The sequence below is a fragment of the Hemiscyllium ocellatum genome, chromosome 21, assembly GCF_020745735.1.
Source record: "Hemiscyllium ocellatum isolate sHemOce1 chromosome 21, sHemOce1.pat.X.cur, whole genome shotgun sequence".
NCBI lineage: Eukaryota > Metazoa > Chordata > Chondrichthyes > Orectolobiformes > Hemiscylliidae > Hemiscyllium > Hemiscyllium ocellatum.
The window spans coordinates 29,248,296-29,263,595 of record NC_083421.1 but is presented as its reverse complement, the minus strand read 5'-3'; the positions used below and the strand labels follow the sequence as shown (position 1 = coordinate 29,263,595).

Below are 15,300 nucleotides of genomic sequence, written 5' to 3'. Positions count from 1 at the left end.
GGACTGGTTATTAGGCTCATTTTGATTACCTGGGATGCCTTCCCTGTTATTTTAGAGGCCGTCAGACTCTAACCCTCATTCCTCAACACCTCTATCCACCCTCACTGCCCTTGCATGGCAACCCATGTCATACATCACCCATGCCCCTCGTGTCCCTGTGGCCCCTCCACTTCAACTAACACCATACACCCACTACCCATGCACCTCATGCCCAGATGGCTCTGGAATGGAAACTCAGTGGTTAGCACTGCTGCCTCACAGCGCCTGAGACCCGGGTTCAATTCCCGACTCAGGCGACTGACTGTGTGGAGTTTGCACGTTCTCCCCGTGTCTGCGTGGGTTTCCTCCGGGTGCTCCGGTTTCCTCCCACAGTCCAAAGATGTGCGGGTCAGGTGAATTGGCCATGCTAAATTGCGCGTAGTGTTAGGTAAGGGGTAAATGTAGGGGTATGGGTGGGTTGCGCTTCGGCTGGTCGGTGTGGACTTGTTGGGCCGAAGGGCCTGTTTCCACACTGTAAGTAATCTAATCTAATCATTGCCCCACCTATGATTCATGTCCCCTTTTACCAAATTACGTAATTTATCAGACCACCATTCACCTAATATCCACCAAACATAGATGTGGAGATGAAAACAGAAGTTCTAATAATCTAAGACAGCTCTCACTCACAGACATTTGATAGGGAAACTATTCCTTTTTTATGAGGTTGAAGGTGTGGACTGTACCTTTAAGAGAGAGTGAATGCTGTTCTGAACTGAGAGCTCACAAGCACCTGTGTATATGACTAGCTAACAGTCTCAGAGTGTACAGGAAAATTGAAAGTATGTAACATTCGGCTGTGAAAGGAATACTTGAGTTTTGGTTGTTGTTTTGGCCAATATTCTAATTTAACCAATCAGTTTAAATTATGCCTGAGGGTACTAAAACCCAATCAAATTTGAATTTATTGTTTTGCCAACATCAAACCAATGAGACGATCTGATGTTGTGGATATAATACTTCAGGCATTTTGAAAATTGGAGAAAGAGCAACTGCCATCCAGGGAGACCCAAGAAATTAGAAAGCACTCTCTATCAAAGGTACCTTTTCATATGAAACATACTTACAGTAAAAAGAAAGAAAGAACACACAGAGATCTTCAGCCAGAAGAGGACAGACACTGAAGGCAACAGCTGCTTTATGGTTTTGAAATTAAGTTGATATAATTTTAATATTGGAGCAGCATATTGTTAGAGAGTTGGCGGCCGGTAATAAACAGTGAAGAGAAATGGGGGCTTAGAGTTATGAATAGTTGTTGTTTAATGTTCACTTTTAGAGTTAAAAAATAAATTGATCTTATTTTCTTTAAATAGTGGAATTTGGAAGTTCTTTGTCACTCATATTTTAACTGATTATGAGATGAAGTGAGCTTTTCTGGGTGTTTGGTTAAATTAATAGAGAGTTCACATCTGTTCATGAAATTTAATCTCAAGTGTTCAATTTTTAATATAAAGAAGTTTATATTTAATCCATCCATGAACATATCTAATCCTTTAATAATGTCGTTACAGTGTCACCCAAATGCGAACTCAGATCCTGCCTGAAAAAATGCCTTTGGAAGAAAGCACTATTTTATTTTCAAAGGATTTTTTAAAAACATTTTTGCTCTTGAATCTCAGCCAAACATTCATATTGATCTCAGTTTTAATTGCAGATTTTGTGAAATGTCACCACTGATTGTGTGATCATGATGTTTTGAAATCTGCAGCAGATGCCCTGTTAAGTAAAATAATCCCACTGAGTTTTTTAAAAAGAAAATACTCTCACTAAATGCTCAACCTTATTTTCTACATGAATTTAAAGAATTACACTTAAGCAGATCATAACCATCCTTCAGAAATATTTATGAACACTTGATGAAGCGGCCTTTGCCCAAACTATCGATTCTCCTGTTCTTCGAATGCTGCCTGACCGTTGTACTTTTCCAGCACCAGTTTTGGATTTATGAATATCCTGTCAATTCTTGACTCCTGCGCTATGGGTTAAGCCATGATGTGGAGGTGCTGGTGTTGGACTGGGATGAACAAAGTTAAAAATCCCACAACACCAGGTTATAGTCCAACAGGTTTATTTAGAAGTACTCAGCGCACCGAAAGCTAGTCCTTCCAAATAAACCTGTTGGACTGTAACCTGGTGTTATGTGATTTTTAACTGTGGGTTAGGATTATTGAAATGGAGTCTGTTTAAACTCAGCACAAACTTCAAATTACCTGCTGAGTTTGGGTTTCCTGCTTGTGCCATCAACACCCCATCCTCTTTCCTTGACAGCAAAAGATACTATTTTGTTTATAATAGGAGTGAGATTTCTCATCACCATTTATCAAGTAATCTAAAAAAAAACCTGTGTGCGTAGGTGTTATATTATCTGCTTGAAAAAATGAAGGAAGTATGAAATACACTATTAATTCTAATGAGTTGATTAATACAAGTGGGGTCATTTTTAAGCTTTAGCTCTGAATTGTTAAAGGAACTGAGAAAGCAAACTCAAAGGTCTAGTTTCCAGAGGCTGACTGAAAACCACCGCCATTGAGTCATGAGCGAAAACAAATTTGTAACTTTAAAAAAAAGAAAAAAATGCCATCACTATTCCCTATATTACATTTTTCAGCTTAGATTACTTACAGTGCAGAAACAGGCCCTTCAGCCCAACAAGTCCACACCGACCCTCTGAAGCGCAACCCAGCCAGACCCATTTACCTAACACTAGGGGCAATTTAGCATGGCCAATTCACCTAACCTGCACATTTTTTGGACTGTGGGAGGAAACTGGAGTAGACACAGGGAGAATGTGCAAACTCCACACAGTCAGTCGCCTCAGGCAGGAATTGAACCCGGGTCTCTGGCGTCATGAGGTAGCAGTGCTAACCACTGTGCCACCATGCTGCCCATCTGTCTGTGTGTTTTCTTTCAGACAATATAATACATGATTATGCAGAACAGCTGTAGTGAGTGGGTGTATAACACAACACATAGCCACACTGTATTAATGCATCAAAAATAGATTAATTCATGGGATTCATTGAGTTGAACATTCACACATTAATTTTTATTTATTACCATCCTGAATGAAATGAATTAAAAAGGATGATCCTTCCAATTCACCAGGGACCATAAGGATACAATGCTACTCCATACTTACTACTCCTAGCAACAAGAAGGTTTACTTGCAGAACATAATAAACTTGAGTAAAGGGGTGACAGACTCAAACTATTCTGTACCTGGTGTACACATACAAGTGGATCAATTTTAAAAGTACAAAGACACCCTGGTCTCCACTTACCTTAAATATCTCCAATGGGAAAGTGTGGCAATGTGATTTGACTAAAAGCAATATGGATCGCAATTGGCCAGGGGACCAACCTAGAGTTGCCCCACTCACACGAAGGCATTTTACTGACTTCATCATGTTTGTTCAATGTTCTATTAAATTTCAGATTAGCTTTCATTTATCACCAATGGAAACTGCAGTGACATACAATGTCCATAAACACACCTTAACATTCAAGTATTTGCGATTTCATAAACATTAATGTTCAATCCACTCTGATTGATGGCACCCTTTAAAAACAGAAAGCACAGAACTCTTTTCCTGAGATTGAGGTGGAGGTGGTCTGCTGGTGGTGCTGAAAACCCTGAGGTGTTCAATCAGTCAATCAGGGCAACACGGAGGCTCAGTGGTTACCACAGTGCCAGAGACTCTGGTTCAATTTCACCTTTAGGCAGCTGTCTGTGTGCAGTTTACATCTTCTCCCTGTGTCTGCGGGGGTATCCTCCCACAGTCCAAAAGTGTACAGGTTGGGTGGATTGGCCATGCTAAATTGCCCATCGCATTCAGGGATGTATAGGTTTGGTGCATTAGCCATGGGGAATGCAAAATTACAGGGAAAGGCTGGGGGATGGGTCTGGATGGGATGATCTTCAAAGGGTCAGTGTGGACTTGCTGGGTTAAATGGCCTTTTTCCACACTGTAGGGATTTTACGTAATCCATTCTGTGTAAATAGGGAACAGTTATTTCTACTGGCCATTGAATTTTCGAAATGGAAGGTCTGACTTCAGCTACATGGTATTACGAATGCTGGTAATTAGTCAAAAACCTTAAAGATACAATAACATATCATTATCAATTAAATCAGCAACTGTAGGACAGAGAATAAGGATCAGCACTGAAAGAACTGAGGGAAAGGTGAGGAGAATATTTAACTACAATTGTCAGGGATTGGAGGGCTAATCCATAATACAGGAGCAAACAAAATCTATAAGACTTTTAAAAAATAGAAGTGGGCAGCTATTTATATATAAAATATTGATGGATATGTGCAAAGGCCAGGGGAATGGAATTCAGTGAATGTGTGTCTGAAGGAGCTGCTTAATAAGCTAAACAGATTCTTTGCATCTGACGCACACGTCTCTGGAATCCTGGACAATAGGTCCATTTTACTGGGAACTGACAGGAATCATAGGGCAGAACTGAGACTGCATCAGGGCAGGTCCTGCTCCAATTGATGTGATTAGTTTAAATTTGTTTCGAAGATTTCTGTACTCCAATTGGGTGGTTTACACATCTGTGGCAAACTGACCCAGGGCTGAACTACTCCACTGAGAGGCAACATGGTGCTTTAGGAAACATTTTGCAGAGACTTTCTTCAATACTGTCCAAATGGGTTGCCACAGAAAAGACTTGTTCCCCTTATGTTACACATACATGAACAATTGAAAGCTGCTCTCAGAAGCAGCATTGTGGTTTGAGAAGTGAGTGAAGAAAGTTAACAGTTCATTTCTGCCTCACACTCTGGTTCACTTTCAGATCTGTTTCTGTGGACTGCTCTTAACCACTAAACCCTGCAGGATGCAATACACAGAGGCTGTTTTCGGATGGTATAATGTGCACAGCTACAACTAGAGTGCTTTCCTGCATTGCCATAAACTTGGGAGAAGGTTGAACTCTACAAGTGTGCACTGGCCTTGTGACTCACTCAGAAGTGAGATCAGGAATAAATGAATAGGAATGATCAGGTGGTCAATTGTTATGTGCAGAAAGTGAGTAATTTTCCAAACACCACTGTAACCACAGCTCACAGGCATTACACTCTACACCTTGAATGGAGCTGTGGGGCTGACTGATCTCTCTGTTTTGGAAAAGACTGTAACTCAGTGATTAACATCCACGTATTTTGTTTGCAGCCCCTTTTAACTTAAAACACTGTCTTCAGTTCAGTTAAGTCAGCACCAGTAATTCAAAAAGAACAGTTAAAAATAATATCTTAAAAATTAAAACCTTTTAAAAGGGTGAAAGTCCTTTTCAACGTGCAAGATCTGTTTTCAGGTGGGACAGTAAATAGCATGGAAAAGACAAGTTCAGGCTACACAATATTTAACACATAGCAATGTAACACAGTTCAAACTAATACAAGGTTCCTGTGTACTTCATCCATGGAGAGTCAGCAAGCTAATGTTTTGAGATGACGAGTCATCTAGACTTGAAACATTAGCTTGCTCTCTCTCCATGGATGCTGCCTGACCTGCTGTGATCTCCAGCATTTTTTGTTTTCAGTACAGATTCCAGCATCTGGAGCAATTTGCTCCTTCTCATATACTGCAATGAGCTGACAGGTAGAACAGTGGAAACATACCCAATTCCTCCGCTGTATCTGCTCCCAGGAGGACCAGTTCCACCATAGAACACATCAGATGGCCTCCTTCTTTAAAGACTGCAATATCCCTTCCCAAGTGGATGAAGATGCCCTCCAATGCATCTCATCCACGTACCTCACCTCCGTCCTCAAACCTGCACCCCTCTAATTGCAACAAGGTCAAAACCCTCCTGATCCTCACCTGCCACCCTACCAACCTTCACACAAACCATATCTTCAGCCAACATTTCTGTACCTCCCAAACGGACCCCACCACCAGGGATATATTTCCCTCCCCACTCCTTTCCGTAAAGACCATTCCTTCTGTGACTACCTGGTCAGGTCCACACCCCCCAACAAACCATTCTTCCCTCCTGCCACCTTCCCCTGTCACCACAGGAATTGCAAAACCTGTGCACACACCTCCTCACTCACCTTCATCCAAAGTCCCAAAGGAGCCTTCCACATCCATCAAAGTTTCACCTGCACATCCACCAATGTAATTTATTGTATCCGTTGCTCCCAATGCGGTCTCCTTTACATTGGGGAGACTGGATGCCTTCTCGCAGAATGCTTTAGGGAACATCTCCGGGACACCCGCACCAATCAACCTCACCATCCCGTGGCCCAACATTTCAACTCCCCCTCCCACTCTGCTGAGGACATGCAGGTTTTGGGCCTCCTCCACCGCCACTCCCTCACCACACGACGCCTGGAGGAAGAACGCCTCATCTTCCGCCTCGGAACACTTCAACCCCAGGGCATCAATGTGGACTTCAACAGTTTCCTCATTTCCCCTCCCCCACCTTACCCAGGTTCCAACCTTCCAGCTCAGCATCATCCTCATGACTTATCCTACCTGCCAATCTCCATTCCCACCTATCTGCTCCACCCTCCTCTCTGACCTATCACCTTCATCCCCACCTCCATCCATCTATTGTACTCTTGGCTACCTTCTCCCCAGACCCACCCCCATCCCATTTATCTCTCCACCCCGGAGGCTGCCTGCCTTCATTCCTGATGAAGGGCTTTTGCTTGAAACATCGATTTTCCTGCTCCCCAGATGCTGCCTGACCTGCTGTGCTTTTCCAGCACCACTCTAATCTAGACTCTGATCTCCAGCATCTGCGGTCCTCACTTTTACCCAGTGGAAACATAGACCTGGCATCATTTATACATTTCATATCATCATTGAGAGTGTTGCATTTTTTCTTGATGAGAGTGCAAGGCCAATTAGCCTTCTTTATTCACATCTATCCTTGTGACTTGGATATAATGAGCCTCAAATTTCTTCAAATCTTATGCTAAATAGTGGCATAATTATGGTGTAAAAACAATCACAGAGCAAAGGTTTGAGAAAACCTGGCTGTGTTGGACAAGTTTTAAGCTTCACGCCCAACTTCCATTGTCATTGGTGCTTATTCACAAACTCTCTCTTAAAGTGTCCTGTCACTCATTAACACAACCCTGACCACCACTATTTCATTCCCCTGCGAACGATTGGAGTGCCGCCCCTAATGTTAATAGAGGCAGACAAGTAGGGGTACCACAAAAGAGTCACGACATCAGGAGCACAAACAAATGAAAGCCTGATAGGTTAGCGAACGTAATCTCAGTACCAGAAATGGAGATCACCGTCCAGCATTCCTGTGCATACATTCCTCACTACAGCCACTGCACCAAATATTGACAGTAGGATTTCCATTCCCTGCATCGTTAAGCCTGAGGAAGGCCCATTGCTGGCCATGTAAATGACAGATTAACAATTCAATAACAGGTCTTCCCCAAAGAAGGTGATGTGAGGATTTCAGAGGCTCTTGAGTCAGGGAGCAACATGCTCTCCACAACATCGCTGAAATTAAATTCCACCTTTTGTGCAAATATGGTGCTTTCCTCATTACAAGACAGTTTATTCTGATTTTCTCTCATTAAAGCTGCTCTTTTTGTTATTTCTTTGCTGCATGTTAATAAGATTGGGAGAAAGTTTTGGCACGAGTCAGCAAGATCAGCTGAATGTGGATATTGTGTCAACGTAAATGTTGACATAACTTATCGAATTTTAGCAAATTCCAGAGTAATGTTCTGCACTCAACAGTTCATTATAGTACTGTAGTCACTTCACTGAACAAAGTGTGCTGTTTTATGGAAGCTTGTGTGTCAAATAAATTCTTTGCATAAACATTGAAATGTGTTTGAAATTCGCATTTCCTCCCTGCCCATCCCAGAACCCCTCGTCTTCCTGGAAGCTTACCTTGCAAATGCAGTCTGCTCTCAGGACTCTGCAGTAGAACAGAACTCACTGAATCAAGGTTCTCGTAACTGCTACACCCCAGAGGTCCAGTTCGTGTTTCTGTTACCTGCAACACCAAAGTATTTTACATTTACAATATGGAATCAGCACAACCTCAATTTCTCATGTCAAAACTGAATTAAATTTATTCACAGACGTGCGCCAAAGAGATAATGACTGCCCCCTCTGTTTGAACGTGGAGGTTTCCACATGATCTGCAACCTCCCTCCACACCACTCTTACTAGCAGCTTCCGTGATTGTTGCACACCCTTGTTTAAAGAATACAATTGGTCATTTAATGTCTATAAGACAAGCATATAACATTAGAATGCTTTCAAATGGAACTGGTACTTAAGTGTCATCATAAGATCATTGAAGATCAACTACCTCAAACTTTAATAAAGATTTGTTCTTTTTTATGCATTCATGGGATGAGGTTATCACTTGCTAGGCAGCATTTATTGCCCATCCCTAATTGCCCAGAGGGCATTTAAGAGTTAACCATATTGCTGTGTGTCTGAAGTCACACCTGGGCCAGACCAGGTAAGGATGGTGGCTTCATTCCCTAAGGGACATTAGTGAACTAGATAGGTTTTTCCTGACAATCAACAATGGACTGATAGGTTCTCTCCCCCTCTTTCCTATTTTACTCTGCTTTAAATATTACCATTTTATTTTACATCTTTACATCATTTATTTTGACTTATTTTGTCACTGGAATATATAATTTTTATAAAGCTCCCTTCAATCTTTCAGCATCAGAGATCAAATTATTTATAATTTGCTCACATACAAATGAAGTCTCAAAAAATTAAAATAGTTAATTTCAATTGTTGAGGCTTTTATTAACCTTTGGAGAAGACAAAATAATCTAAAGACTCGATACCAGATCCTGACGGGGCTCAACTTGTCCAGCTACAATTATCCAAATTGTTCCAATAACAACAAAGGATACTTTTCATTACATTGGCGTAAGCCCCAATCATACAGCAATGAAGTGCCTTAAGCTATGCCTGTCAATAATGGTCCAGGTAGGAATTGTTGAATGCTATTATGGTTTATTTCAATGGCAGATTGACCAATGCACCCAGAACCCTCCTTGTTCCTGATTCAGTCTTCTTCAGCACTGTGCATGTGGGATTGCTGTAATATAAATATGGATAACTATGTTTGGAATAGGTTATGGAAAACTAATTAAAGAATTTTTGCATGACCGAGATAATACTGTTTAATTTTCTCTCACTTTCAATGCAAGCTTCAATAACTTTGAATAAAAAGGGAGGAAAATGGATATGATCTCATTAAGAGACAGTTCCATTTCTAACCTAAATAGCAAAGATCAATGATAGAGATTTTGCCTTTGCAGTTCAAAGCATACAGACAAGTCCAGAATCATTTTGCAATCATCTAACATTGCAGATAATCTGCACTACCTTTCTGTTTTCTGTTATACCATGTAGCAACCTTGCTCTAATAAATGGTGTCTTATAATGAGGGTATTCTATAAGTTACCTTCATTAAATGAAGCAGCAAGAGCAATGTGGAGGCCTGGAGGCTGCTGTGTGTCAGAGATGTTAACACAAGGGCTGCACATTATAACTGAACTTGGGAATAACACCAACAGTGTGACTGTCAATGAGAGCTTTCTTTTGCTAAACAGTATATAACTGCAATATGCTTCCTGAGGCTATCTCTTCACTGCAATGAAATGGTCCACAAATGCCAAGGTTTCATTTGGATCCTGTCCTATAAATTGCCCTCAGGTTTGACAGTGATGGTTCGGTGAGTTAGTTAACTATTGCTGTGCTTAGGTTGCGATTTACTCTGGTGTTCTCCAATACACAATAATTTAAAGCAAATCCATACAGATTATCGTCCATTAACAAGACATCTTTATATTCAGTTGGCTCGTGAGTTGCTTTTTCCTTTATATAAAAATGGCACAATTAACGAATAAAAAAACCCATGAAATATAAATTATGTATAATAATAATGGTGGACATTTCAAGATACTATGACATTAATGTTAATCAAATGGCATTTTGATAAATTATAGACTTCAGAGTCTATGCATAATGGCCACCCTTTCCATTGATTTTATATAATGGGCTGCCTATCCATACTATTTCTAGGTCAAGGTGACGAGTTCCAATATTTATCCAAGGTACTAATATGGCAAATAACAAGGGAGCGAACACCATAAGGATAAATTACTTCATTCCAATAAGACAGCTTCATATTATTGGGTCAGAGTTGTTACAGGCTTTGTACATCTGCAAAGGAAATGCACCTCTGTAACATCACAGTTCAAGTGGCAGCTTTATGTCAACCTGATGCTTTGTGCTAAACTAAAAACTGAAAGATCTAAGGATGTTATAAATCAGAAACAGAAGTTGCTGGAAAAGCTCAGCAGGTCTGGTAGGTCTGTTCTGAGGAAAGATCACCAGACCTGAAACATTAACTTTGATTTCTCTTCACGGATGCTACCAGACCTGTTGAGCTTTTCCAGCAACTTCTGTGTTTTTTTATTGTTTTTGATGTTTTGTGCTCCTGAGTTCATGCAATGAAGTGAAAAGTCATTTCCTTAACAAACACTGACCCCAGAAGAGATGAAGATTTCTTCTGGTCATGCTGAACTAGATTTGAACTCAAGTCTCAGAATCTACAGCAACCTTGAATAATTATAACCCCTGAGGGATTTGTCCAATTTATTCCTGCTCTCAGTACTATATGAGCAACAATGCAAATTTTCCTACTGGACTGGTAAATTTTAGACTGATCAATCCCACTTTTTTTTTGGGTGAGATGTTAGATCAAGGTCCAATGTAGAAGATTGCATCTCGTTATTACAAAGGAGAGCAGGGGGGGTGGTTCTTCCTGTTTTTCAGGCTCGATATGTATCCGTCAACCAACACCACTGAAGCAGATTATCTGATAATTTCCTTCAAGCTGACTGTCAAACACTTGGGGTGTTAAATTGGCTGCTGCATGACTTCTGGTACAAATGATGATGCTTCAAAAGTAATTGGCTGCAAAGTATCTTGGAACATCCTGAAGCTTTCACTGAAATCACGATCAACTCTTCCAAGAGTCGAAAAGACAGACTCGTTTCAACTTACCCTGTGTCACAGAAACAATGAGTTGTGAAAAAGACAAATAAGACACAGTTGGAGTGTTTAGGACTTTATTATAGGAGTTCAAATTTTATTGAAGTTAAAGTGCTCTAAAAGCAGTTTTGATTGAGAAAAAAAATGTTAGTTTATCAGTCTTTCTAGGTATGAATTGCTGACAAAATAAAAACCAAAAGAACTGCAAACGGTGTAAATCAGAGAGAAATTGCTGGACAAGCTCAGCAGGTCCAGCAGCATCTGTGCAGAGTAATCAGGGTTAAATTTCAAGTCAAGTGACTCTCCACAGATGCTACCAGATCTGCTGAGCTTTCCCAGCAATTTCTATTTTTGTCTATGAATTGTTGACCTGAGTTTAACTTAGTGTTATGAACCTATATGGAAAATAAGACTCAATTTCTGATTATTACTGAGTGGAAATTTAGATTAGACTAGATTCCCTACAGTGTAGAAACTTCGGCCCAATCAGTCCACACCGACCCTCCAAAGAGTAACCCACCTAGACCTATTTCCCTCTGACTGATGCACTATGGGCAATTTAGCATGGCCAATTCACTTAACCTGCTCATCCTTGGACTGTGGGAGGAAACTCATGCAGGCACGGGGAGAATGTGCAAACTCCACACAGACAGTTGCCCAAGGCTGGAACCTGTGGCTCTGTATTATTCCAATTCAAGATTATTGCTAACCATGTTAATTTTGTAAGATAAAAAAAGCGTAGTTTTAACTTGAGTCTGCATTTTCCTTTTATTCATTTGTGAGATGTGGGTGTCACCGGCTGGGCCAGCATTTTATTGCCTGTCCCGAGTTGCCCTTGAGAAGTTGGGGGTGAGCTGCCTTCTTCAATTGCTACAGTCCACCTGCTGTGGGTTGACCAACAATGCCATTAGGGGGGGAATTCCAGGATTTTGACCCAGTGACAGTGAAGGAACGGCGATATATATCCAAGTCAGGATGGTAAGTGGCTTGGAGGGGAACTTGAAGATGGTGGTGCATCACTGACAATGTGCATAATATTAAAGATTTCGACTCAGTAGGTAGTGATTCTGTGGCAGAATGGGTCGATGAATCAGATGTACTAGTATGTAGTTCATCCCCTTCCCTATCGCTCCTAAAAATGCGAAATTATGATGAGAAATCATGGAAGGTTATTGGAGTTTTTTTTTATCCCCAGTGATGATGCAGTTTTTGGTCTCTTCTCTCAGCTGGGAACCAGTCACCTGGTAAAAGTTACAAGTATCACTCAGCAAACACACAGCTCCACTGAAAATCCCAAGGCAAAGTACAAATTATCTTTGGTCAGTGTGAGATGAGGTTAAAGCATGACTGTCAGCATGTGTCCCATAATGGGTGTGTTGATAGGTATTTGCACTGAGCAAGGCGATTCAGGAGACTGTCTGGAGGATGATTTAGATAATCATTAGAATCAAGAGTATCTCCAATTGAAGGATACAGTCACCATACTTCTTCTGGGTATTGAATATAGACAATTTGTTATACAAGATGTTATGACCCAGGTAGAGAGCATGAATCAGCTTCCCTCTTTTCAACCCCCTCTTGATTGATTGCAATGAACATATTTATTTTAGAATACAGGTAGCACATTCCAATAAAAAAAAATGTAGTTCATCAGAAGATGAACAAGCCAATTACCAAAGTTTTTTTTGAGGGAAATAAAGAGGAATTTCATTGACTAATGACCACAAGTAGAAACAATAGAAATGTGAAACCAAACACACATACCAACACAGGTAATCATTTTTAAAATGTGCAGGTGCCTGTGTTGGACGGGGTTGGACAAGGTCAGACATCACACAACACCAGGTTATACTCCAATAGGCTTATTTTAAAATCACAAGCTTTCAGAGTGCTACTCTTTCATCAGGTCCACTTGATCGGATGAAGGAGCAGCGCTCTGAAAACTTGTGATTTCAAATAAACCTGTTGGACTATAACCTGGTGTTGTGTCAATTGGTTCAGACAAGGAATAGAACAGATATGCAGTTTTTAAGTCAGAGCCCTTGAAATGGTCTAACCTAAGACCATATTTGTTTAATTGTTGACTGGCATCCTCAAGCATTTGCAATATTTGTAGGAATCATCAATATCTTTGCAGATATCTTTGTCTACTGTAAACCTACTTTCTTTAGTCAATATGTACGTTGGGATTCCTCCAATTCCATGGCTCTGAAGAGTATCCTCTGAATAGCATCCCTGCCAGATCCATTCTCCCAACCTTATTCCTGCAATCTTGCATTGCTCATGACTAATCCACCTAACCTACACATCCCTGGGCACTATGGGCAATTTAGCATTGCCAATCCATCTAACCTGCCCATCGTTGGACTGTCAGTTAATTATCAATTAACATTACCTGATGCATTTTCTATGGCAGTGCCTCTATTAGTCTATCAGTTCACTGGTCAAACAACCAGCACTGGTCTCACATTCAGTAGAAATGCTGTTTGTTAATGTTATATAATTACCACTGTTGTAACAAATGAGAGTGGAGTTCAAGGACAGTGACAGACATGCTTAATAACCATAAAATGTGTGGCAAGTCCCACTTATCTCACCTCACATGATGATCAAACATGTTTCAGCAGTGAGTTACTGTGTACCAGGGCAATTACAATTTCTCCAGCACACCACTGGAACATGTAACTGTCACCTTCCAACCCTGTTCTCCCCACTTTAAAGGCTCAGATACAACTCCCCCAACTCCTTGTAGAGAGTCGCAAACCAGTGAATTGCCTGCACCAACTGTTTCACTGAGGGAGATGGCAACACTTGGACACGCTCATGCTCTGGAGCCTGTCCTTTGTCGGCAGGATTCCCAAATGCTGTCTTGAGAAGCCTGAAGGCGCTATACCATCCCAGAGGGGGAAGACTTCATGTCAGCAACCAAACCTAAAGTTCCTGTAAACTTTTCAATCATGCTGTAGTATGCTAGTTGCCACCTCCCTGCCCCCCAAAAGAGGAGAGTTGTTGCCAAAATGAGACATTCTGCTGCCTGGCCTACCTCCAAGTTCATGTAATTATGACTTTAATGTCATAACCTGGCCAACTTTGATACAAGATTTTTTTTCTTTAAACACATCACAAAACGATGGAGCAATGCCCTTTCAATGAATCAATTCCTGCATCATGTCACAAAGACTCAACTGTATCACAGAACCATCTCTGCAGCATCAGTTTAGACTGGTGTTCCTTCTTGTGACTAAATTGGTCACAACACTTGTGACAGGTCTTCACTTAGTCCCTCGCACATTCCTAAAAAGGATTTAATTACTCCAACCTACCAAACGAAGACATACAAGCAACCTTCTTGTCTTGTTCTGGCCAGTTCAAATCTAACAGCTTTGGATTTGGATGCTCCTTACCCTAATTAATTGCAGACCCAACAAACCAAATGCCCTTGATCTCAAGCTCAGCATGCCAGGCTTGATGTAAAGACTTCAAATGCAAAAGACCAACCAGCAGGGTCAGCCAATGTCTCCAGCAGTCTTCAATCAACTCCACTTTTTCTTAGTCACGGGTTGCAATTCTTCTCCTCCCTTGGTCTGAGTTTATTGCCAATCATCTTGACTGAAGGGCCTTGAGCTCTTCATAGCCAAAGTACAAAACATATTTTGGTCTAATTATATCCATCGGGATAATAAAATATGTTAATGTTGTATTACTAAGATTTCAAACCATACACGTTTGTTTCTTTAAGATAGTATGATGGCATCACGTCATGTGACAATCTGCTATAAGGGTCTCCATTTCACTTTCAGTGGCAGAATAGGAACAAATTATTGCAGATGCCGGAATCTGCACTGAAAACAAAAATGTTGGAAATCACAGCAGGTCAGGCACCATCCACGGAGAGAAAGCAAGCTAATGTTTCAAGTCTAGATGACTCTTCATCAAGAGCTAATATGGAGGATGCAGCATTTATAGCTATAATGGAGGGGTGAAGTTATAATGGGGGAGAAAGGGTACTAATAGTGCAGATTAAGAGATCAGAATGTCTAACTGCCAAACTGGAAACAACACAGTCCCACTGGAGTGGGGGGAGGGGAGATAGGACATGGTGACAGAGAATGCAATAAGTAAGGCTCATGCAAGGGGAAAAAATGGGAGTGAGTTCACAAGCTGAAGGTGTTGAACTCTTGCACAGTTATAAATGATGGGAAGGGGCATGGGCAAAAGCACAGGTGATAGG

At 41.0% G+C, this 15,300-nt stretch overlaps 1 protein-coding gene across 2 annotated transcripts in view; it reads right to left on the bottom strand.

Moving 5' to 3' along the window:
* brinp1 (bone morphogenetic protein/retinoic acid inducible neural-specific 1) overlaps positions 1–15,300 on the bottom strand; it is a 355,193-nt gene that overhangs the window by 36,568 nt on the left and 303,325 nt on the right. For both annotated transcript variants that reach the window (XM_060841011.1, XM_060841012.1), the window contains exon 5: positions 7,923–8,028. In XM_060841011.1, the coding sequence (XP_060696994.1) occupies positions 7,923–8,028 (106 nt within the window). The remainder of the gene's footprint in view (positions 1–7,922; positions 8,029–15,300) is intronic.